We start from the raw sequence: 23,706 nt of genomic DNA on the forward strand, positions 1-23,706 counted from the left end.
TAAATTCTAAAACAAAATCTAAATTTAGAAAAGATGTATGAATGAAGGAGTCGTAGTGACTTTTATCTTAGCAGTAGTCACGGGTGCGCGCGCTGCGATTTCCCTCGAGCGCATCCGGCATCATGTCGGCATCTGAGCGCGCACTCGAGGTGAGAAACAAAACACACAATAAAACATACATTTACACGTGCTTGCCGTCATTACAGTGCATCTGCACCTTCGAGGTTGTGTTATGAGTGTGTTTTCCCGATAGATGATAGAAATGATGCGTTCGGTGTATGCGCTTTTCTGTTTTGTTGCAGCATGCAGCGCTGCAAACAACGGAGTGATTAAACGTACAGATGCAATGATCTTGTCAGAAGATGTTTAAACTAATGCATGCGTTTTACGTTGTTTGTTGGATGGTGCTGTTAAAATATTATGGATGTGACATTTATGACCTATGATTATCAGTTCATTGTATCTTCTCTAATATTTGTAGAATATGTCCATATTTATTTGACGTGCCCCAAGTGTCTACTTTAAACTTCAGCCGGACTTTAGCTGTTGTTCTGTGTTAAAACATCAGATTTAAAATCGGTTTTAATCATATTTTAGCATGTTGTCATTGTGTCTGGATTATATATCATGTTTAACTGTTTATTTTTTATTATTTTGATTCAGACCCCATCAGAAGGGAGCTCTCCTCAATCCAAACAGGAAGGTGAGGGTATATTAATCTTTCATTAGTAGAGCTGCACTGTATATGTTAGTATTGGCCAACATGTTTTCTGTATCACCTTATTACTTTATTTCTTAGATACATTTGGATTTATTCTGCAGTACATTAACCTGTTTTGTCTCCTGGTTTAACTTCACTTTATTATAAGTGCCCATTAAAAAAAACAACAACAAAAAAAGAAAATGGGTAAAATTGTATAGATGTTTAAGAATATAAATTATTATATATATTTTTTCATCAATAATAGATTGTATGCCATTATTAGTTTCAGCCTGATTTTCTATTGAGTTCTTTCTTTGGTTTATACTGCACATTATCAGTATAGTATATAAAATTCAAGATTTAATGTTTTTTTGTTTTTTTTAAGAAAAATCATTTTAAATATAGGCCTACATGTCTTTATTTTGTGAGCAGTTCCTTAAATAAATGCATTATGGTGTTTGTTTGCTGGTGATTAAAAAAAAAATTGTGCATGTAAAATTTTTGATTTAATTATCGTTCAGTTCAAGCAAATAAAACCTGAAATCAGGGTACACACAAAGAATATCATGTTTAAAACGATTAAAGAGTTTTGTAACATTGGCCTAAATTTCTGTAGATGTGTTTCTTTATTAATTTGTATTAGATTTTTCTTTGTCTAATTGTTTTGGCTTTGTTTTGTTAGTGGAGCTGATTTCGCCTGTAAAGGGAAAACAGATGGAAGACGTGACGGGACGTCCCACCACATCCACTAAATCACTCCTAGGTGAGTCAAGCACAGGTGCGTTTGTGCAGGTGTCCAGAACTACTGTACTTTCTGACTTTTCTTCATCATCACATTCAGTTTTTCTGGCCTTGTCATTGCGAATGTTTCGTTTACATTTGTGGCTAAAATAGATGTGTGCAAAATGTAAAATGCATTTTAGAGCACACAAACAAAAAAGGTCTTAAAGGGTCCCTAAATAAATTGGGTTTTATAATATTTAAGATTATAAGAAGTCCTACCTATCATAAATGATATGATGGAGATTTTAAATATCATTTTATGAGGTCTTACATTTTGGTTTAATGTCATTATTAAACTTCAGAAGGTTATGATTCAGTTACATAGTTGAAACACTCCAAAACAAGAAAAATAAGATCTTGGTGATAACTATAGAGTAATAATAATTAGTTTTTATTAATTCTCCTCACAGGTAGTGCTGGTAAAAGTGCCTCTCCTTCCACCTCGTCTCTCTCGTCTCCGTCATCTGCGTCCGGCAGAGCTAAAATGAGCGTCTGTGGTCCGAGCAGTAAGACGACTCCGTCTTCCTCCTCATCTTCATCACTCTCCTCGTCCTCATCCTCCTCATCTGTGCCTTCAGCCGGTCCTCCTGCTAAAGTCCACCGCGCACGCAAGACCATGAACAGACCGCCGTTCCCACAGGTTCCTTCACTTGTGATGAAACACAGTCATGATGAGCTCGACTCGATTTAATAAACCATAACTGTCCTGTGTTTCTGATCAGATGAAGTCTGTGGAGTCGATTGCAGCAGCTACACCTGAGAAACCCGTCAGCAGCGTGAAAACAGACGCTGATGCAGGTGTGTGTTAATTGGCATTAATCTGTTTGTATTTTGTGTACCTCAGGTTTGTAGCCGTTATGTGTTTTTCTCTGTATGCAGTAATGAAGAAGCGTAAAGTGGGGTTGGACTCTGATGCTGCAGTCAGTCCTGCAGGAACTCCAGAGAAAGTCCCAAAGCCACAGACAGAGGTGAGATGAAGAGCACACATTTGACGAAATGCTGGTAATGATAAACGATACCAGTGTTCAATAAATAAATAACAACAGTAATTAGGAATGCAAGATATTGGATTTTTGCGGATATCCGATATGCTGATAATTTTCAACTCGTTTTGGACAATTTTCCGATAACTACATAATTACTTTTAATTTTGGATAGTTTTTAGCAGAAACTTATTTGTTACAATTAAATAAACAACAATAAGGTGACAGTACATTGAAGATTTGAAAATAATCATAAACTATATATAAATCACTGCATTTTCCTTTTTTGCAGAAAGATGCATTAGTAACCTTAAAATTGTATTTTATTTATTATATTTAACATTTGTAAATGGCCTAAAGCTAAATAGTTGTAAAATGCTGATGTGATCTAATTGCACTGTTGATGTAATATAATCACTAGCACACACTGAGCACGTTTGAGTTCATGTTTTCCTCTTTTTGGCAAGACATATCGGCATCATATTTCATATCGGTCCGATGTGGCTACTTACATTTAATGCCATTATTGACCGATTCCAATATTGGTCCAATAATATTGTACATCCCTAAATAATAATATTTGTTGTTTTTAATCATTGTTTGTGCTATCGGTATCGCTCATCATAGCAATTAGGGATGTCAAATTTCGATTATTTCCATGATCGATCGTCGTTTAAATTAACGATCAATTAATCGATTAATCGTTAACCATAATACTGCAAAATGCGTCTATTGCAGGCACGCAGTCAGCGGTATGACAGGATGTGCAAAAGCCACACACACAAAACGCTTTCTCACTTGAATTAAAGAGGTTTTAGTCTGAATAAAATGCTAGTAGCAGGATTATAAAATGAATAGATGCGATTATGATCATTTGATAAAATGAAGAGAGCGCGCCATACTTTTGAGGTCATTTTACTTTGTTGACAGTTTCCAATCCCGCTCGGAGAACGCTGAACGCGCCTCTTTAAATGGTTTTGTGGTGCTCGTTGTTGTATTTTAAAGCACAATTGCAATGTTTTCAACTTACATTATTGTATAAAATTATCCGAAATGTGGAGCGTGTGTGACTGCGCTGCACATTAAGTGAACTACATCGGCGCTGCTGCACCAAAACACAGTTGCTCACATTAATTTGATCCTGCTGGATTCTGTCCTAGAAAATGTCAGATTTTTAAAAATCCGGCATACAGCGCATTAGATCGTGACAGTGCATGCGTGCAGTCGAGGATGAGCGAGCGCGGCTTTGGCTAGATTTATTTGGAGGTTATTGCTCATGTCTCATTCGGCACAAATCGAAATGTTTCCATATTCGCAATGTATTTGAATGTTAAACTATTATTTATATTATAAACTAGGCTTGTACTTAACACGCATTCGCATATAGACGGAAAAGATTATCCTCTTCATATGAGCAAAAACGTCCTTGGCATAACAGCAGAGTGGACCGGTATACTACGGTCTATTTAAACTGACCAGTGTAACCTTTTAATGTTTAGTTGACATTTTATTTTGATAATGAACAGACTGCGATGTAAGTTTGAATCGCTAGAATATACGTGTGCAGCAGGCTCCGGGGCGATCGAAACAGCTGAGACATTAAAAATATATTTTCCGCAGAAGTGTTTACTTTCATTTGTGCACACTCACAATAAAAACAGAAGATTTGTGCTCTTGTGAAATAAAGCAAACAAACAGAATGCGTTGTCATCCTTTTTTTTTTTTTTGTGAACTTATGGAGCGCCCACACTTCTGTTTTAAATCCGTTAATCTTAATTAGCCTATTTAAGTCGGATATATTTCGCATAGCCGATTTAAAAAAAAAAAAAAAAACATGAAAACAAATTGTTATTTTTATGTTGGGCCTATTACTTAGTAGGCTATAAATTTTCCTTAAAGCATCCCATTTTGTCCCAGGGCTTAGAACCTGTGCCCGAGTCAGGTCCATGCAGAAACTTGTGAACGATGCTCGGCGTCACCGTTTAGTGACAGCAGTGAATGCTCCAGGAATGTGTCGGTCACAACGCCTGTTAATCGCTGTTTTGAATCCAGCAATTATTTATTTAGAAATGATTAGATCTGATTATGACAAGTGTGGTATAAAAGCTTTGTTTATTAGAGGAATAATAGGTTAACTGGAAAATGTTAGATCGCGACCATGCTTTTGGACCCCATAGTCTTCATTTACGCGGCTTTGTTCTGGTTTGCCGGTTGGTCACGAATTTCCACAAATTCAGTATATTTAGGCATCGTTTCTTTTCCTAAATCTTCATAGTCTACCCCTCTAATTTCCCAGGTTTATTTTATTATCTTTCGCTTTTAATAACTGTTTTCGCATCTCTTACTGTGGTAAACATGGGAAGGGAAATTAAAGATTTCATGAATTAAGAATTCGTTCGATTTATTAATTTGTTCCCTTATTTCACTTAAATCATGGGTTATTTAGGGAACAAAATTAATGAAACATGGACAATTGCCACATTAATAATTCGTAGGAATGAATTAACAAGTTGTAGGAATGAATAGACTACCTGTCCTGTCACTGTGTCCCGCAGCCCTGCAAAGCGCACGATATAAAACAGTTATCTGATGAAATGATTAGTAACTACATTTCCATTGCATTTAATGTTGAAGAACTTTTATGTTGTTTCTATTTTAATGTACTTTAAAGTTTAAATCACATTAAAAGCTTAATTTGTACATTGTGAATGAATGATGATGCTTTTATATATCGTCACCATCACTCACAGCCGCTCGCACGTGTTGAGTGCGCATGAGCCGCACGCAGCCCAACATTGAATCGGTTAACCGACCATCGATAGCCTTAATCGATTGCATCTCTTATCGACAATTAATCGATCATCGATTAATCGTTGACATCCCTAATAGCAATATTATTAAATGGCCAATGTTCATTAAATAAACAAATGAATAATAATTATTTATTATTAATATGAATTTTAATTATTGTTATTGGGATCTTTATAATAGTAATATGATTAAAAGTATACATTTTAAATAAACAAATTAACAGTGATAATATTGATGATATTAACCATCATCATCATTTTTTTTTACTTATTGTTATTGGTGTCTTTTAGCATGAATTAATAAATTGTAAATAATAATAATTGTTTTTGTTGTTGTTTTTACTGTTTTTGCTGTTGTTATTTTTAATTATTAATATTTATATCTGTTATCATAGCAATATGATTCAAAGTTTAAATATTTAATAAATAATAATAATAATAATAATAAATGAATGTTATTGGTGTCTTTTTATTATCGAATGAATGAATGCAAAAATAAATAAATCTATTATTATTATTGCTGTCGGAATGAATCAGATGTCTCCAGTTCCATTGTGTGTTTTATAGTAAACAGCAACAGCTTTGATTCCACTGCTCATCATAGTTAATGTAATATTATCGTATGTTAATACTTCTGTGTGTGTTTTCCAGCCTGCACTTAACGTGTCTCCAGCAGCGGGGAAGGTGGAGGCAGTTGCCACGGCGACTAAAGAGCATCACAGTGGTTGGCTGGAGGATCTGGATGAGGAGGCAGATGAGGAAGATTTCCACCTGCTCTACAACAGTTACTCTGGAGACGATCTGATCTACTCTGACAGCAAGGTGAGCAGATCACACAGACCTGAAGCCTCTGATAATGAGTCTAACAGAGTCTGAGGATCTGACAGTCTTGTGCTTTTGTTTTGCAGTCAGATGATGGGATGGTAGAGACGCTGGAGGCGGAGCATCTGTCTGATAATGTGAGTGATTCTGACCAATGGAAGTGCACCTTATTTTCATACAGTTTCAGGATTTTTTTTGGATGTTTTTTTTTTAATTATTTGATGCCAATATCTTGAGATAAGGGTTAAAATTATCATTAACTAAAACTAAAATCATAAAACATTTTCTTTAAGCTAGTTGTTAAGGGAATTTTTTTTTTTCTAAAATAACTGGAACTGAATAAACAAAAGCTGAAACTATATAGATGTTAAAAAGTAATAAAATGCACTAAAAGATTGCTAAAACTTTAATATTAAGATGGAAACAAAATATAAAAATGTTATCTAGTTCAAAATATTAGAAGAAACCATAAGGGTATATTAGTGATGCTAAAATAACATCAGGATGGCTGATAAGATTATGGAAAGCTGGATATCAGGATTACTGATATAAAATGTGACTTCCAGGCCGGAAAAAGTCTAGAAAAAAAAAAAAAAAAATAATATATTAAAAAGTCTTTAAAATGAATACAATAATTAAAATATCAATACATTAATATGTATATATATATATATATATATATATATATATATATATATATATATATATATATATATATATATATATATATATATATATATATATATATATTATAAAATAAAAGAAAATAAAAAATATATTATATTTATTACATTAACACATTTTAATTAACTTAAAAATAAATTTCTCAGCTCTGAAATGTTTTATTGGCTAGGCACTGCCTTTGAAAGTGTATTTGGTGTAAAATATTATGTAGAAAAGGTTAGGGATTTTTGGGAAGCTCACTACAATTAATTTATCAAAATATGTGGGATCTCTAAATAATAAATGAGACCTAACACAATATTTAGACAAGATTCTCATAGATTTTTTTCTCTATATTTATGAAAGTTTCTCACAAGTAAAGATATTAAGCATTGTAATTGTACTGCAGCAGTGTAAAATTAAATATGCTTATTAATACTCATTATTTGTTATTTTGCTGTGCAGTTGTGTATGTATGCATGTGTATAATGTTTAATATACCGATTAAGTTCTCAGTTCTCAGAGTAGTGTGATGTAAGCTACAGTGAGTGTAACTAACGAGTGTGTGGTGTTTGTCAGAGCTCTGGCTCCGATCGGCCTCTCACATCTTATAAGAAAACATCCGCAGAGAGAGACGAGCCACAATGGAAACTTCAGGGGAAGGGTAAAGGGAGAGACAGACCCCCGGTTGGAGGACAGGAGGCAGATAAAGGTGAGACAGACCCCTGAGAGTGTGTGTGTGTGTGTGAACAGATGTGAGCAGCTGTCTCTGTGTGTGTGTCAGGTGTGGACTCCAGAGCCGCAGTCACAGTGGGCAGCACTGACTACACTGAGGTTCCTCTGGACTCACTGGACATCTCTGCAGCGGACAGCCTCTCTCTGTCTCCACACGCAGGTGTGTGATGAGCTACACTCACTGCCAGAAGAGTTAAGCTCTTTTAAAGCTCATGAAAAAAGTATCTTAGAATCACCAAGACTGTGTTTACTTAATCAAAGATACAGTAAAATCAGTTTTACTATTTAAAACAGGTGTTTCTGTGTGAATGTGTTGTTAACTGTGTTTTTTTTTTTTCTGTCATGTGGAGCTGTATTTTTAGCATCATTCCTCCAGTCTGCAGTGTCACATGATCTTCAGAAATCAGTATAATATGCTGAACAGTTGTGCTGCACAATATATTTGTGGAAACTGTTATATACTGCTAGTATTGCTTTAAAAAAACAAAAACTTTTATTTAGCAAGAAAGCCTTCAATTGAAAAATTTTACAAAAGATTACTGTTTCCAATAAATGTTCTTTTGAGCTTTCTAGTCATCAAAGAATTCAGAAAAATAAAATGTATCATGATTTCCTTAAAGATTAATATGGTTATATAATATAATATATGGTTTTATAATTTTTGTTTTGTTTTTTAAACGTGTTATGGTTATTTTTAAATATTTTTTTATTTAAAGCACTTTGAATTTCCATGGTGTATGAGATAAATTAGCCTTGTCTTTATGGCCAGATACTCCAGTATAAAGCCTGTGTGTGATGTCTCATGCTGTGTGTGCAGATGGCAGTGATGCAGAAACCGAGCGTCTGGAGGAGCTTCCTCTGTGCAGCTGCAGGATGGAGGCGCCGCGTGTGGATGGATTCAGCGCTCGCTCCAGCAGAACCTGCATGGCCATCGAGAGCATCAACGGAGAGGTGAGCCCGCTGCTGGGAGCACCTGATTCACACGGGGATTCAATAAAGCACTAAACCAACCAAACAGCTCCGAAGTGATTCACAACATTAGAAGCTTTGATTTGAAGCAAACAAACTAAAAAATCTGGCTGTCGGACAAAAAGAAAGAGACAGGACTTTGTACTTTATTGAGGGAAAGAAGCATTGCGAATGAGAATCGGATTAGAAGAAAAAGGAGAGATGTTAAACTGCTGATTAAAAGATGATGGTTATGCATATAGAAACAACACATATGAAAGAGTATGAAGAAGTAAAATATTTAAAAATTAATTTAAATTAAAATTAAAAATGTCATGGAAATGTATATAGTGAAAATATTTTATCGAGCTCAGCTGTAAGATATATTGCCATGTAGGTCTATTGGTGTAAAATAGTATTTTAGAAATATTGTCCAATAAGAGAAAATCATTAGAATTAATTTGTCAGAAGTATGTGGAAGCTCTAATATTTTATCAATATTTTTATATATTTGTAAAAGCTTCTTGCAAATGATGAAAGAAGACTACTGCAGTGTAAAATAAAATAACTAAAATTCCCATGAAAGTCATTATTTTTATTTAAGAAATAATGTATTTTATATATTATTTTAAACTATAATGACATGAATTGTATGTAATATGTTATGTATTTTTTTCATTGTCTTTATATTGCAAATTGTATTGAATATATATAATTTTCCAGGTATTGTGCCAATTTATCGGAAATTTATTGGAAATTAACAGAAAATTATCTGTTGATTTCTTCAACACAATGGGCCATCAGAAACGTTTTCAGAGTTTGCAGTATTCACTCATCGCTGAAAGCACAGTTTTTCATGCTTGCGAATCATCTCATAAGTGCAGACGTGATTAATTGTGTAGTTTAGAGAAATTAATTGATTATAACAGAATTTTGTGAGATCGTCGTGAACTAAGATGAGTGATGATTTTACTGTTAATATAATTAGAGTGTGATTTCTAGGCTATAATATCTATTGAGAATATCTATCAAACATTAGTTTTTGGACACATTCTGCAGCGTTTCAGGTCGGTCTCTCTTCAGTGGTTTTTAAGTTCAAATGAACTGAATTGAGTTGAAATGTTGCTATAAGGACAGCAAAAGCAGCTCACTGTACTCTTGAACAGATCATTTTTACAGTATGTTCATGCTGAGTGACTGATCACCCCCGTCTCTCTCGTGTGGTTCCTCCTGTCCTCTGTGTTTCAGCTGGTGGGCTGCACCAATGTGATCGTGAAGGGGGAGACTATGCGTCCATCCAGCCGTGTGTCTCTAATGGTGTTGTGTGAGACGCACCGTTCACACATGGTGAAACATCACTGCTGTCCGGGCTGTGGATACTTCTGCCTCTCTGTGAGTGTCTCCGACCATAAAAACCATGTTATAGGAAGAGCTAAAAAAGCTAAACGGATTATTTACTCACCTCTGTGTTGTATGTTGTTATTTTACAAAATAGTTAATCCAAAAATTATTTTATTTTATCAACTTTTTTATTTTAGTATTGCTGATATACTAATAAATAAACTATTAGAAATGTAAAAGTAATAATGACAAAAATGACTAAAACCTAAAATTAAAGTAAAAGTAAATAATTATAGACTTTTATTAATTAATTAATTTAGACATTTTTGTGAATTATTCATTTAAACCGGTCCCTAAAAGCTTTAAAACAGTGATTTTAGGTTAATATTTCCGTAATTTAATATTTTTTTTTTACTTGTTAATGTTTCTTAATAAAATAAATTAAGGGTAAGTAATATAATGTTATTATAATATATATATTTTTTGTAAGTGTTTTACTTTTTAAATTTTAAATGATGAATTATTTAAATTTTATGAACGAAATAATTCGATTTTCAAACAGAAAGCTCAAAGATCCTCCTCTTCGCACACAGGGAACATTTCTTGAGTGTTGTCCAGACGTTCACATTGCTCACCGCTTCCACCGGGGCTGTGTGTCTGTGCTGGGCGGTGGGCGGAGCCGAGGAGGAGTGGGCGTCGGCCTGCTGTTCTGCCCTCACTGTGGGGAGGACGCATCAGAGGCACGTGAAGTCACCATCCCTCCTGCAGGGCCCTCTTCAGGCTCGAATGTGGTCACTGCAAGTGCATCGTCCACCACAACCACACCCTCACTTCTTCCCTCCGCGCTCGCGGCCACATCACGAGCGCTAAACCACGAGAAGAAGATGGGAGAGCCGATCAAGTGAGTTCAATGCCTTGCTTTATAGTAAAACAGCTAATTTTTATGTTTACCATTTTCACTTCAAAAAAAATCTTGTTTAACAAAGAAAGCTTTTAAAAAACATCACACATTACACGTGTTTTTGTTTACTATTAATTAAATAGTAAACATTTTTTTTGTTTTTGTCAATTGTTGCATTTGTGCAAAAACCAAGTTCTGGCATGAAACTCTAGATGGTGCAGTCCGATAGATCTAACTCAATATGACATAATGACATCATTATCACATGGCAGCTGATTGGTTCTCTCCTGTATCTGTAGCCAATGAGCTCGCTGCTCAACATTCAAATACTGCAGTGTTTGCTGTAGCAGTTCAGAAACGCTCCACCTGTATAGATCTGCTATTCTGGGTTATTCATGTTATATGTGCAGTAGTAAAATTTCTTAAGCTCTTTTCACACTGCATGTCTTCTGTGTGAACGCAGCAGCAACAGCCAAGACCAAATACATTAATCATGTATATTACCATGCAGATCACTTCGAGAGTTTTCATGACAGATATGTATTGATTAAAATGTTTAATGTTTAAATGTTTATTTCCACTAAGTGCAAGGATGCGATGTCGTGGAGATGTAAGAAAGGGGGCGGAGTTACAAACTCAGCCAGCCAATGCCACTCCAGGAGAGGATGTGGTTGCCCTTGGCGATGGTGGGGTGGACAGTGTTGGACCGTCGCTCGTCCTGCCCAATGGGAAGCCAGTCTGTCCAAGTGCTATTCCACCAGGGGACAGGAGGGCGGCGCTACAGAGAGCCATTCTCACACAGGACACTGAGAGGTGACCACATGATTAAAATAATGAGTGAAGAAAGAGATGTTCAGAATTGCACATTCTATCATTTCTGGTTCAGTCGTCACACTGACAGTACATTGCATTGTGGGATATAGTTTTCAACTGTATTTTGTAGTCTTTGGTGTTTTATGCATCAAGTTTATTAACGTTAACTAAAACTAAAGCCAGCCAGCTGTTGCCAAGGAAACATTTCCTATTTTCGTTTAGTTTTAACAAGTTTTAGATAATTTGTACTTACAGAAGGGAATTTGACATAACTAGAAACAAAATTATTATAAAAATGTTCTGACTTTTTAAGATTTCCATGTTTTTCCATGAATTTCCAGGTCCATAAATCACAATATAACAAATTCTTCCAGTATCCAGGGTTTCCATACCCATTTTTTTATTTATTTTTTAAGGTATAAGTACTAAAATAACAAAAATTGCTTATAGTATAGTATAACCCCCCCCCCCAAAAAAAAAACATATAAAATAAAATATTAAATAAGTATTTTAAAATAAGTATTAATAAAATAAGTATTTTAGCTAGTAAATAATTCAATAATATTTATTTTTTGTGAACTGTGGCTATTTGAATAACAAATTTGAGACACAAAATGACCAAAACTCAACAAGATGAAAACAGAAAATATAAAAATATATTCTAATTCACAATCTTAATAAAATCTATAATAGAATGTCCATACTGGAATAACAGTATGTTTAATGTGGGGGAAAAACAACATGCATTGCACAGAATAGAGACAAAAACAGTACTGTAGTGTGCTATTCTGAACAAACTCGGGCTAAAGTTGATGTTTTTGTCATGTGATCTGCTCGGCTGTCTCTGATTGGTCAGGAGGAAGAAGCTGCGCTTTCATCCCCGTCAGCTGTATCCTGCAGCCAAACAGGGTGAAGCTCAGCGAGTTCTGCTCATGCTCAGTACGTACCTGTGTGTGCTCGAGTGTGTGTGTCACACATCTGTTGAAGGTTTGAGCATCAGAGCTGATATTCTCTGTCTGTGTGTGTGTGTGTCAGTGGAGGGCATCGACCCGTCGTATCAGTCAGACTCTCAGAACAGACGCTGTGCTCTTCACGCAGCCGCTCAGAGGGGTCTGCTGGAGGTCTGTTACCTGCTCATACAGGTGAGCTCCACATGCACTGCACGTCCTAGTGTTCACTGGACATGTGAATATATTGATCATACCGTCATGTTTGTGTAGTGCAGTGTTTCCCAAACTGGGCCTTGTGATGAAAAAGTTCATATTCAATTAGATCATTAAATGGAAAAGAAGAAGCATCAAAATACTATACCTTACTAAAATAGCAATATAAAAAAAACTGTTGGTGTAATAATTAAATCATAAAAATGCTAAATTAAAATACAGATTTATGAAACGAGAAAAGTCCAAATAAATGGCTAGTAGTATTTACGTCATAAAATTGCAAAATTATTATTGTTTTTATATTTTATTTTAAATGTAGGTATTTTACTTTTGATTTAATTAAGTGTTTAATGGTTAAATTACAACAGATATTTAATTAATCAAAATAGAAACAAGCATAATAAATTGCATAGTAGTCATTAATTAAAATGCTGAATTAAAACAATCAAAATATAATACTTGATTTTAATAATTGACACATAAAAATGCTAAATAATTTTTTATTTTAAAATGATAGGTTTTTATTTTAAGTACCTTAATTTGATTTATTTTTTATAAATAATTTTACTTATATAATTAGTTAAACCATAAAAATGTTAATTAAAATACATAATTTGAAAATGAAAAAAATAAAAAAAAATAAAAGGTGCAATGAATTAAATCTCAAATGCTAAATTAAAAGAAATAAATGATAAAAATGAGTGTTTATCTGCTTGTCATGTGACCCTTAGCTGACATTAGAGAAGATGTAAATATTAGGGGGGGTTCAAGACGGTACTTTAGGTCAAAAGCTGAGAAAAAAGTTTGGGAATCACTGCTGCAGAGAATTACTATAGTTTTTTGAGTAATGGGCTTGTCTCAGTTTGTATCTGAAGAAAGTTTTCATTAAAATTCCTGCTTTTGTGCTGTGGATAATTTTCAGGCAGGCGCTAAGGTGGACGCCCAAGATAAGACCCTGAGGACCCCTCTGTTAGAGGCAATAGTGAACAATCATGTGGAGGTGGTGAAATACCTGATCCAGAGCGGAGCCTGCGTCTATCACGCAGTGAGTAACACACACACACACACACACTCCTGATCCAGAGCCTTTGTTGTCTGTAATATCTGACAACGGACCAGTGAAAACATAATGCATGTTAATCATAATTGCTGTTGCACTCTTTTAAAAAAAAAAAATCAACAATCTGGGGTCAGTTATTCCTCATCCTGGCAGATCTTGACTTAAAAAAATAGATCATGTTATTCGAATATTCATAACATTCATAACAAAATATTCTAATTTTGTGTGAAGTTAAATGAATTTTTGCATTCAAGGTGTGCATTTGATCAGTTCATGTATGAATCAAACACATGATGTTATGAGTGTGTCCTGTCAAATAACAATCTTGTTTTTCAAATTTAAAATAAAAATCCACTTTTGTTGTGCGTCAGGCACAGCACGAGACACAATGACAATGTTCTTGTGTTAATGTTTTGTGAGCCTGTCCAGCTGAACCCACTAGATAAAAATTAGAAAATAAATGCGGAGAAGATCTTGTTTACGGCTAAACTGAACCAAGCCGTTCACACAGATGGCATATTTATCACATTTTCTATAGGGACATCTATCACCGCTGCACTCGGCTCTCGCACAAGAGAGACGCATGTTTAGAAAGCCATGTAAAATTAATGTAAGTTCAACTTCTTTTCCACATGCTTTTAAATGAAAAAGTACTCTTTGTGATGGGTTTCGACCCTTTATATTAAACTTTGCATATATACATGATGCTGTTTTGTTTCTAACTGTTTAAGCAGCTTTTAATAAATATGTTTGGTTAATAACCCTTGTTTTAAACTTTATCCCCTTTTTTCCACAGATAGTTGATTTTATGCTTTGAATAAAAATGTAGTAGTAATGCGCCCTTTTGCTCGTGGTCAAAGGAGAGAAGCCAGAAGCTGTTTTCCTCCTAACTGAACTCTACCTATCAAATATTGATCATATTGAAGTACACAGTTGTAATTGATTGTTGAATGGTGTGTGTGTGTGTTCAGGAAGAGGACGGATCTACAGGTCTTCATCACGCTGCTAAACTGGGGAACCTGGAGGTGCTGATGCTGTTACTGAGCACCGGACAGGTGGACCTAAACGCCCAGGTGTGTGTGCATCAACTCATTCGTGCAGCTCTTGTAGTTTTCAACCAAAGAGTGTCATTTCAAATGTGAAGACACGCATGAGTGTTAATCAGGTTTTTTCTTCTGAATTGTTAATCATAAACTTGCATTAGTGTGTTAACATTTTGCTATTGCCAGTTTATATCTTGCAATTCTGAGAAAACATTTTGAATTGTAAGATACAAACTCAGAATTATGAGAAAATGTCACAACTGTGAGATAGGAAGGTGCAATTACCCTTTTTGTTATAAATATATAATTTTTCTTTTTTAAAAGCTTCCCCTAGCTGTTACCTCGTCTCTGTGTTTCAGGATAGCGGCGGCTGGACGCCCATCATCTGGGCAGCAGAACATCGACATATAGATGTGATCAGAGCTCTGCTCAACAGAGGAGCTGACGTCACGCTCAGAGACAAAGTGAGTCTGGCAGGAAATGAGAGAGCGTCTCACCACTGGAGGGGACCAGCTTCATATATATATGCAGATGTGCATCTAAACCATTAAACTCCAAGTCGTCAGTTTAATCACCACTTTCTATTAATGCTCTGCTTTCATGGATGCACAGAGATTGCACACAGAAACTTGCAGTCAATACAGACTTTTATTAATAAAATACAGATACTGAATCCTGAATGGCTGCACTATATTTCTCAGCAATGAGGTGCTAAAATCAGAGATTTTGAAGATAAACTCACAGCTTCATTGTTTGTTGAGAGACATACAGACTCATTTAACTTAATTCACACATGCAACTTTAATCTCTTTCTCTCACTCTTTAAAAACAGTCAATTGACGATTTTATGAACACTACTTTGATTTGATTGGCCATCTCAGTTATTGTGGCATTGATGAGCGCTATTAGATCGCTGAGCAGGCCAGGCTGAAAATATAACCTTTAAACCTTTCTGTCTTCCTAAAAAACAGAGTGGAGTGCAGCAGATCAGTGCAAGAATTTCAGATATTGGAAGGAAAGATTCATTGTCTATGGTGGCCCTGTCTCACTGTGTGTGTGTGTGTGTGTGTGTGTGTGTGTGTGTGTGTGTGTGTGTGCGCAGGAGATGAACGTTTGTCTGCACTGGGCGTCGTTCGCAGGCAGCGCTGAGATAGCGGAGCTGGTCCTGAACGCCGGCTGTCCTCTGTCGTCTGTGAATCTTCACGGAGACACACCGCTGCACATCGCGGCTCGCGAGGGCTTCATCGACTGCGTCACGTGGGTCACACGCCGCCCGAGAGCTGCTTTCTGTGTCATACACTCATCTGACGTCTTCTGTTCCTCTTTACTCCAGGCTGTTTCTATCTCGAGGCGCTGACATCGACATTATGAACAAGGAGGGCGACACGCCGCTGTCTCTCGCCCGCTGTGACACGCCCGTCTGGGTGGCGCTTCAGATTAACAGGAAGTTACGTAGAGGAATCTCCAACCGTGTGGTACGGACAGAGAGGATCATATGCAGGTCAGTGTGTGCTCTCTAATATTGAGAATTACATAACCTTTAGTATTATTTATGTACTATTAGTATTTCTTGTTTTTATTTACTTTTATCATTATTATTTTTTTATTTTGTTTAGATTTTAAATTTTTAAATGTTTTTTTTTTCTATAATTTTTTTATAAAAAAAGTATTTAAATATTATTATTGAATTAATAATAATAATACTTATTCCAGTTTGTTGCCAAAGCAACATTTCTTTTTCCTTTTTAAATATTTTTTTAATATAGAGTATATTTCTATTTTGCTTTGATTTATTTTTGTTACAATTTTAGTAATTTTAATAATTTAGTAATTCTTCATTATATTTATTTTAATTATTTACCGAGGCAACCTTTCTAATTTTAGTTCAAGTTTTAGTAATTTTAAGTGCTTAAGTCATATTTATTAGTTTTTATTTTTCTTAAAATGTTTTTTAAGAAAGCTTTAAAACATATATATATATAGCTGACGTCACGCTCATATATATATATATATATATGTATATACAGTCTTGTTCAAAATAATAGCAGTACAATGTGACTAACCAGAATAATCAAGGTTTTTAGTATATTTTTTATTGCTACGTGGCAAACAAGTTACCAGTGGGTTCAGTAGATTCTCAGAAAACAAATGAGACCCAGCATTGATGATATGCACGCTCTTAAGGCTGTGCAATTGGGCAATTAGTTGAATTAGTTGAAAGGGGTGTGTTCAAAAAAATAGCAGTGTGGCATTCAATCACTGAGGTCATCAATTTTGTGAAGAAACAAGTGTGAATCAGGTGGCCCCTATTTAAGGATGAAGCCAACACTTGTTGAACATGCATTTGAAAGCTGAGGAAAATGGGTCGTTCAAGACATTGTTCAGAAGAACAGCGTACTTTGATTAAAAAGTTGATTAGAGAGGGGAAAACCTATAAAGAGGTGCAAAAAATGATAGGCTGTTCAGCTAAAATGATCTCCAATGCCTTAAAATGGAGAGCAAAACCAGAGAGACGTGGAAGAAAACGGAAGACAACCATCAAAATGGATAGAAGAATAACCAGAATGGCAAAGGCTCAGCCAATGATCACCTCCAGGATGATCAAAGACAGTCTGGAGTTACCTGTAAGTACTGTGACAGTTAGAAGACGTCTGTGTGAAGCTAATCTATTTTCAAGAATCCCCCGCAAAGTCCCTCTGTTAAAAAAAGGCATGTGCAGAAGAGGTTACAATTTGCCAAAGAACACATCAACTGGCCTAAAGAGAAATGGAGGAACATTTTGTGGACTGATGAGAGTAAAATTGTTCTTTTTGGGTCCAAGGGCCACAGGCAGTTTGTGAGACGACCCCCAAACTCTGAATTCAAGCCACAGTACACAGTGAAGACAGTGAAGCATGGAGGTGCAAGCATCATGATATGGGCATGTTTCTCCTACTATGGTGTTGGGCCTATTTATCGCATACCAGGGATCATGGATCAGTTTGCATATGTTAAAATACTTGAAGAGGTCATGTTGCCCTATGCTGAAGAGGACATGCCCTTGAAATGGTTGTTTCAACAAGACAATGACCCAAAACACACTAGTAAACGGGCAAAGTCTTGGTTCCAAACCAACAAAATTAATGTAATGGAGTGGCCAGCCCAATCTCCAGACCTTAATCCAATTGAGAACTTGTGGGGTGATATCAAAAATGCTGTTTCTGAAGCAAAACCAAGAAATGTGAATGAATTGTGGAATGTTGTTAAAGAATCATGGAGTGGAATAACAGCTGAGAGGTGCCACAAGTTGGTTGACTCCATGCCACACAGATGTCAAGCAGTTTTAAAAAGCTGTGGTCATACAACTAAATATTAGTTTAGTGATTCACAGGATTGCTAAATCCCAGAAAAAAAAATGTTTGTACAAAATAGTTTTGAGTTTGTACAGTCAAAGGTAGACACTGCTATTTTTTTGAACACACCCCTTTCAACTAATTGCCCAATTGCACAGCCTTAAGAGCGTGCATATCATGAATGCTGGGTCTTGTTTGTTTTCTGAGAATCTACTGAACCTACTGGTAACTTGTTTGCCACGTAGCAATAAAAAATATACTAAAAACCTTGATTATTCTGGTTAGTCACATTGTACTGCTATTATTTTGAACAAGACTGTATATATATGTATATATATATATATTTATATATTTGTGATTTTAGTACTTCAACTTTTTATTTTAGTTAGTTGCTAAGGCAGCATTTTTAAATTAGTAAAAGTAGAAATGTAGAATTTTAGAAATTTAGAAAAGTAGAATATTTGAAAGTATTTTTTATTAATATTTTAATATTTCCGTATCTCTTTATTTTAATTGTATTTTAATAATTTCAGTCATTTGTTTTAAGTTTAAGAAATTTAGAATTTTTATATATAAAGCTTTTTATTATTTTTAATGTCTTTTCATTTACTTGTAGTAATTTTTAATTTTCTGATTTTCATTTAAGTGTCAGCTTATGTTTTTCATCCAATATTTGTAATATTATTTTCCCTCAGCTTTATTTAAATGATTTCTTTAGTTTACTTTAGTTTACTTTAGTTTACTTTAGCTAATAACGCTGGTGTGTGTGCATGCACATGTGTGTGTGTGTAGTGATGTGGCTCAGGGTTACGAGAACGTTCCCATCCCGTGTGTTAACGGTGTGGATGATGAAGGCTGTCCATCTGACTACAAATACATCGCAGAGAACTGTGAAACATCCACCATGAACATTGACCGCAACATCACACACCTGCAGGTGCCACACAATACACAACACAATACACTGTACACAACACACACACAACACTCAACCATACAGAGCAATTCAAGGAAGAATCATATTTAATGATGTTTATTCATATGCACTGAACTAGGGCTGGGACGATGAATCGAGGCAGAATAAATTCTTGGATTGATTCTTAGATGATCAGAATGCATCGCGGTTCCTCTGGAATCAATTCTAATCTAGTTTTCATTCGCACGCTCAATGCTCATGAACAAGAGTGCTAAAGAGTGCTTGTGTGTTCGGCTGAGTCATGTAATTTCTCCTCATCTTAAAATGCTTTTATGATCAAGATTAATGTAAACACAGGCCACTGTGAACACCTTTGTAATTTGCTTCAACCTTTTCAAATGTTCTGAATGATTATTTTAGGATCAAGTGTGTGTGTGGATTTAGAAACCAGCAGAAGGCTGTTTCTGAAGCATGCAGTGCCATCTGCTGTTCAAAACTGAGCTCAGAATCCATTCAAGAAAGAATCCCGATGCATTCGGAAAATCTCAGAATCGATGCAGAATCATTTCTCAATTCAAGATGCACTGATTTATTTTCCCAGCCCTAGAAACTACACTAAAGCGCTATATTTTTCAACATGGACTATTGCTAAGTTTGGGGTCAGTAAGATCTTTTTAATGTTTTTGAAAGAAGTCTCTTTGGCTGCATTCAACCATGACTGCATTGGTTTGATTTAAACTGCAGTAAAAATATACTCATTACTCCAGTCTTCAGTGTCACATGATCCTTCACAAGTATAAATGTATAATTGTCTCTACTGTCATTTTTTTTTAATTAATTTAATGCAGTCTTGGTGAATAAAATAATTCATTGCCTGTCAGCAAACTTCTTGCATCTATGAACAGTTTTGAGATGCGAACGAATCATTGAATCGTTGCTTTGAACGGATTCACAGCATAATTTAGATTTTAGTTTTTCTCAAATCAATTCAGACTCTTTTTTTTTTTTTTTTTGTGACTAAACCAACCAAAAAGTCCTGTTCTCAAGTCAGTGTCAATGAAAGAAAAAGAAATAATTATTTGCAGATAAAAAAAGCATTAGAAAAAACACTTTGGACATTAGAAACCAAAATATTTAGACATCAGATGTATTGTGCTGACCTCAGAGAGCTGTGTGTGTTTCAGCACTGCAGCTGTACAGACGACTGTTCCTCCAGTAACTGTCTCTGTGGACAGCTCAGCATCCGCTGCTGGTACGACAAGGTAAAACACTCTTCATCATCTCACTGATGAGCTCCACAGTCAGCGTGGATCCTGTCTAACAGCACACGTGTGTTCTCAGGATCATCGCCTCCTTCAGGAGTTTAATAAAATCGAGCCCCCTCTGATCTTCGAGTGCAACATGGCCTGCTCCTGCCATAAAACCTGCAAGAACCGAGTGGTTCAGGCTGGAATCAAGTAAGCCAGGATGATTTCATAATCAGTTTGATGTATTGAGATGATCTGCGTGTCGAAGGTGTTTTAAAGAAGAGCTGGCTGAAGTGGATGGTGTGTTTCAGGGTGCGTCTGCAGCTCTACCGGACGGAGAAGATGGGATGGGGCGTCAGAGCGCTTCAGGACATTCCTCAAGGAAGTTTCATCTGCGAGTGAGTGAAAGCGCTCAGGCCCGTTGTTTTCAGTAGCCGTTGTTTCTGCTGTAACGTGTGTGTGCGTGTGTGTGTGCGTGTGTGTGTGCAGGTATGTTGGCGAGCTGATCTCTGACGCAGAAGCAGACGTGAGAGAGGACGATTCATACCTCTTTGATCTGGACAACAAGGTGTGTGTGTGCGTGTGTGGGTGTGTGTGTGTCTCACTGATTCAGTCCAGATTGTTGACGGTCTGAACGACTGTTTTCAATAGTAGTGGCAAAATTATGCAAACTACAGACGAACGTTGCTGACGCACATTTGCAACAAACACAACACAAATCTGCATGCTTGTTTATGTCACTGCATAATTGTAAACAGTAACATCTGCTTTTAAACAAAGTGTAATGTAAATAGCACAGCACAAATACATAACGAATTTGAGAACCAATGAAAACATGTTTGATTTGCTGACCAAAAATAGCTTGCATGGTGTTTATTCATACACTTTGATGCAAAATGATGATATAAATGTCACCTATCTGCAATGTTAGTAATAATTAGTACTTTTTATTATTTAATTTTTTTTTTTTTTTTATAATTCTGCTAATTACTAATTAGATTTAAATGCAATTTTATTTAATTTTTTGTTTATTTTCAGTTTTTAATTCTAGTGCTTACAATTTATTTCAGTCAGTTGCCAAGGCACAGTTTCTAATTTTTGTTTATTATTATTTACAATTTACATTATTATAATTTTGGTTAATATATTGAATAAGCTTCTTTTTTTTATCATTTCAGTTTCATTTTGATTTACATCTTAGTAAATAATTTTTGTAATTTTACTCTGGTTGTCACTTTAAATTAGTTTTTTAGATTACTATTTATATTTAAATTATAGTTCTTATTCATTTCCAGTTTGTAATTTTACTGTTTTAGCTGAAATTTATTTCAGTCAGGCAATATATATATATATAGTTTATATTTAAAATGAAACTTTTAACTTAAAATATATTTTTTTTTTTTTCATTTAGATAATTAGATAATAGTTCTAGTTAACTGTGATAACCCTGTCTGTCTGTCTGTCTCAGGATGGTGAAGTGTACTGTATCGACGCCCGTTATTACGGTAACATCAGCCGCTTTATAAACCATCTGTGTGACCCCAACATCATCCCGGTGCGTGTGTTCATGCTGCACCAGGACCTGCGCTTCCCTCGCATCGCCTTCTTCAGCTCCAGAGACATCTTCACCGGGCAGGAGCTCGGGTGAGACGTGTTTGTGACTGTACTGACGAAAGCTGCACTTAATTGCTTTATGAATTTATTGCTCACGACCTCGTGACTCGATCTCAAGGAATTTATGGCTGTATTTTGCATCCTGTTCCTGTTTAGACATTTTCCCCTTGTTTGTTTTATGATCACTGATTTTTTTTTTTTTTTTTTTCTCTGACAGGTTTGATTACGGCGATCGTTTCTGGGATATCAAGAGCAAGTACTTCACCTGTCAGTGCGGCTCAGAGAAGTGCAAACATTCGGCGGAGGCCATCGCGCTGGAGCAGAGCCGGCTGGCTCGTCTGGACGTCTGTCCCGAAGCGGCCGGTGACGCCGGACTCACTGTGATGGGACACTCGTGAAGAGACCCTGTGTCTAATGCACACATGATCAGCTCTCAGACGTGTGTTTGTGTATGATTATCACACTGAAGCTTGTGTTTGCATTATCAAATGATTCATTTCTTCCCTCGGCCAGGACACAGGAAGTTATAAAATGACACCGTGGCCTAAAGTTCAGCACACGCAAATGCGGTTTCAAAATACCAGCAGGAAGTGAGATTCAAATTCAAGGCTATCATTTCTGCTCGGATCAGGAGGGAAAATGTTAACGCACCTGTGATTTCATGCAGATCACAAACAGACCCTCATTTTCATTAAAAACCATGAGTTGTTTTTTTTTTTTGTATGTGTAATTGTTTTAATAAATACGGTTTTATACAGAAATGTCTTTTCCTTTTGTTGTTCAGAAATTACCAGGGTAATCAAATGCAATAATTCAATTATCGTTTTTTTTTTTTTATTACTGTCGAATCATAAATCCCCATTAGCTGTGATACTGAGGTGGTACATTAATACTGAGAAGGTATCACATGGTAATATTGTGGTATTTAATATATACCACACATTTTACATGATTGCCTACTCCACAAAGTATAAATCATAAAATACAGTGGAATTGTAGATGGTGTTTTGTGAGAAGTGTGATGAGATGTTTTACAGTTTTCATATCCCACATTCTTCCTCGTGTGTTGACCTGAATTTTTAGTCAAAGTGTGTCAAAGTGAATGTAGTAATAAAACCGTATTACTGACAGATAAAGCAATGATCCAGGGTCAGTGCTGTCAAATCAATGATTAATCGCATCCAAAATAAATACTGTTGTTTACAGGATATATGTGTGTGTACTGTGTATATTTATTATGTATATATAAATACACACGCATGCATATATATAAAAGAAATGCTATGTTTCTATATTAACTATATGTACAGTATTGTTCAAAATAATAGCAGTACAATGTGACTAACCAGAATAATCAAGGTTTTTCGTATATTTTTTTATTGCTACGTGGCAAACAAGTTACCAGTAGGTTCAGTAGATTCTCAGAAAACAAATGAGACCCAGCATTCATGATATGCACGCTCTTAAGGCTGTGCAATTGGGCAATTAGTTGAATTAGTTGAAAGGGGTGTGTTCAAAAAAATAGCAGTGTGGCATTCAATCACTGAGGTCATCAATTTTGTGAAGAAACAGGTGTGAATCAGGTGGCCCCTATTTAAGGATGAAGCCAACACTTGTTGAACATGCATTTGAAAGCTGAGGAAAATGGGTCGTTCAAGACATTGTTCAGAAGAACAGCGTACTTTGATTAAAAAGTTGATTAGAGAGGGGAAAACCTATAAAGAGGTGCAAAAAATGATAGGCTGTTCAGCTAAAATGATCTCCAATGCCTTAAAATGGAGAGCAAAACCAGAGAGACGTGGAAGAAAACGGAAAACAACCATCAAAAT

The 23,706-nt window shown here is 35.6% G+C and overlaps 1 protein-coding gene across 4 annotated transcripts; it reads left to right on the forward strand.

Annotated features, from left to right (window-relative positions):
- Positions 1–42: 42 nt before the first annotated feature.
- On the forward strand, positions 43–22,638 carry LOC113119918 (histone-lysine N-methyltransferase EHMT2-like). Of its 4 annotated transcripts, XM_026289654.1 has the most exons (29): positions 44–149; positions 664–703; positions 1,386–1,481; positions 1,897–2,126; positions 2,209–2,284; positions 2,366–2,454; positions 5,931–6,101; positions 6,188–6,238; positions 7,344–7,476; positions 7,549–7,659; positions 8,317–8,450; positions 9,696–9,839; positions 10,382–10,689; positions 11,275–11,502; positions 12,359–12,441; positions 12,538–12,644; positions 13,588–13,710; positions 14,264–14,335; positions 14,697–14,798; positions 15,128–15,232; positions 15,871–16,025; positions 16,102–16,269; positions 18,893–19,037; positions 20,201–20,278; positions 20,358–20,473; positions 20,575–20,661; positions 20,753–20,831; positions 21,732–21,907; positions 22,095–22,638. In XM_026289654.1, the coding sequence occupies exons 1-29, from the start codon at positions 123–125 to the stop codon at positions 22,273–22,275; spliced, it is 3,615 nt and encodes a 1,204-aa protein (XP_026145439.1). In that variant the 5' UTR covers positions 44–122; the 3' UTR covers positions 22,276–22,638. The 4 variants fall into 4 exon arrangements, with proteins under 4 accessions (XP_026145437.1, XP_026145439.1, XP_026145440.1 ...); XM_026289655.1 differs by lacking the exon at positions 14,264–14,335; XM_026289652.1 differs by lacking the exon at positions 14,264–14,335 and having other exon boundaries at positions 43–149; positions 12,359–12,644.
- The last annotated feature ends 1,068 nt before the right edge of the window (positions 22,639–23,706 follow it).

Source organism: Carassius auratus, chromosome 19 (assembly GCF_003368295.1).
Source record: "Carassius auratus strain Wakin chromosome 19, ASM336829v1, whole genome shotgun sequence".
NCBI lineage: Eukaryota > Metazoa > Chordata > Actinopteri > Cypriniformes > Cyprinidae > Carassius > Carassius auratus.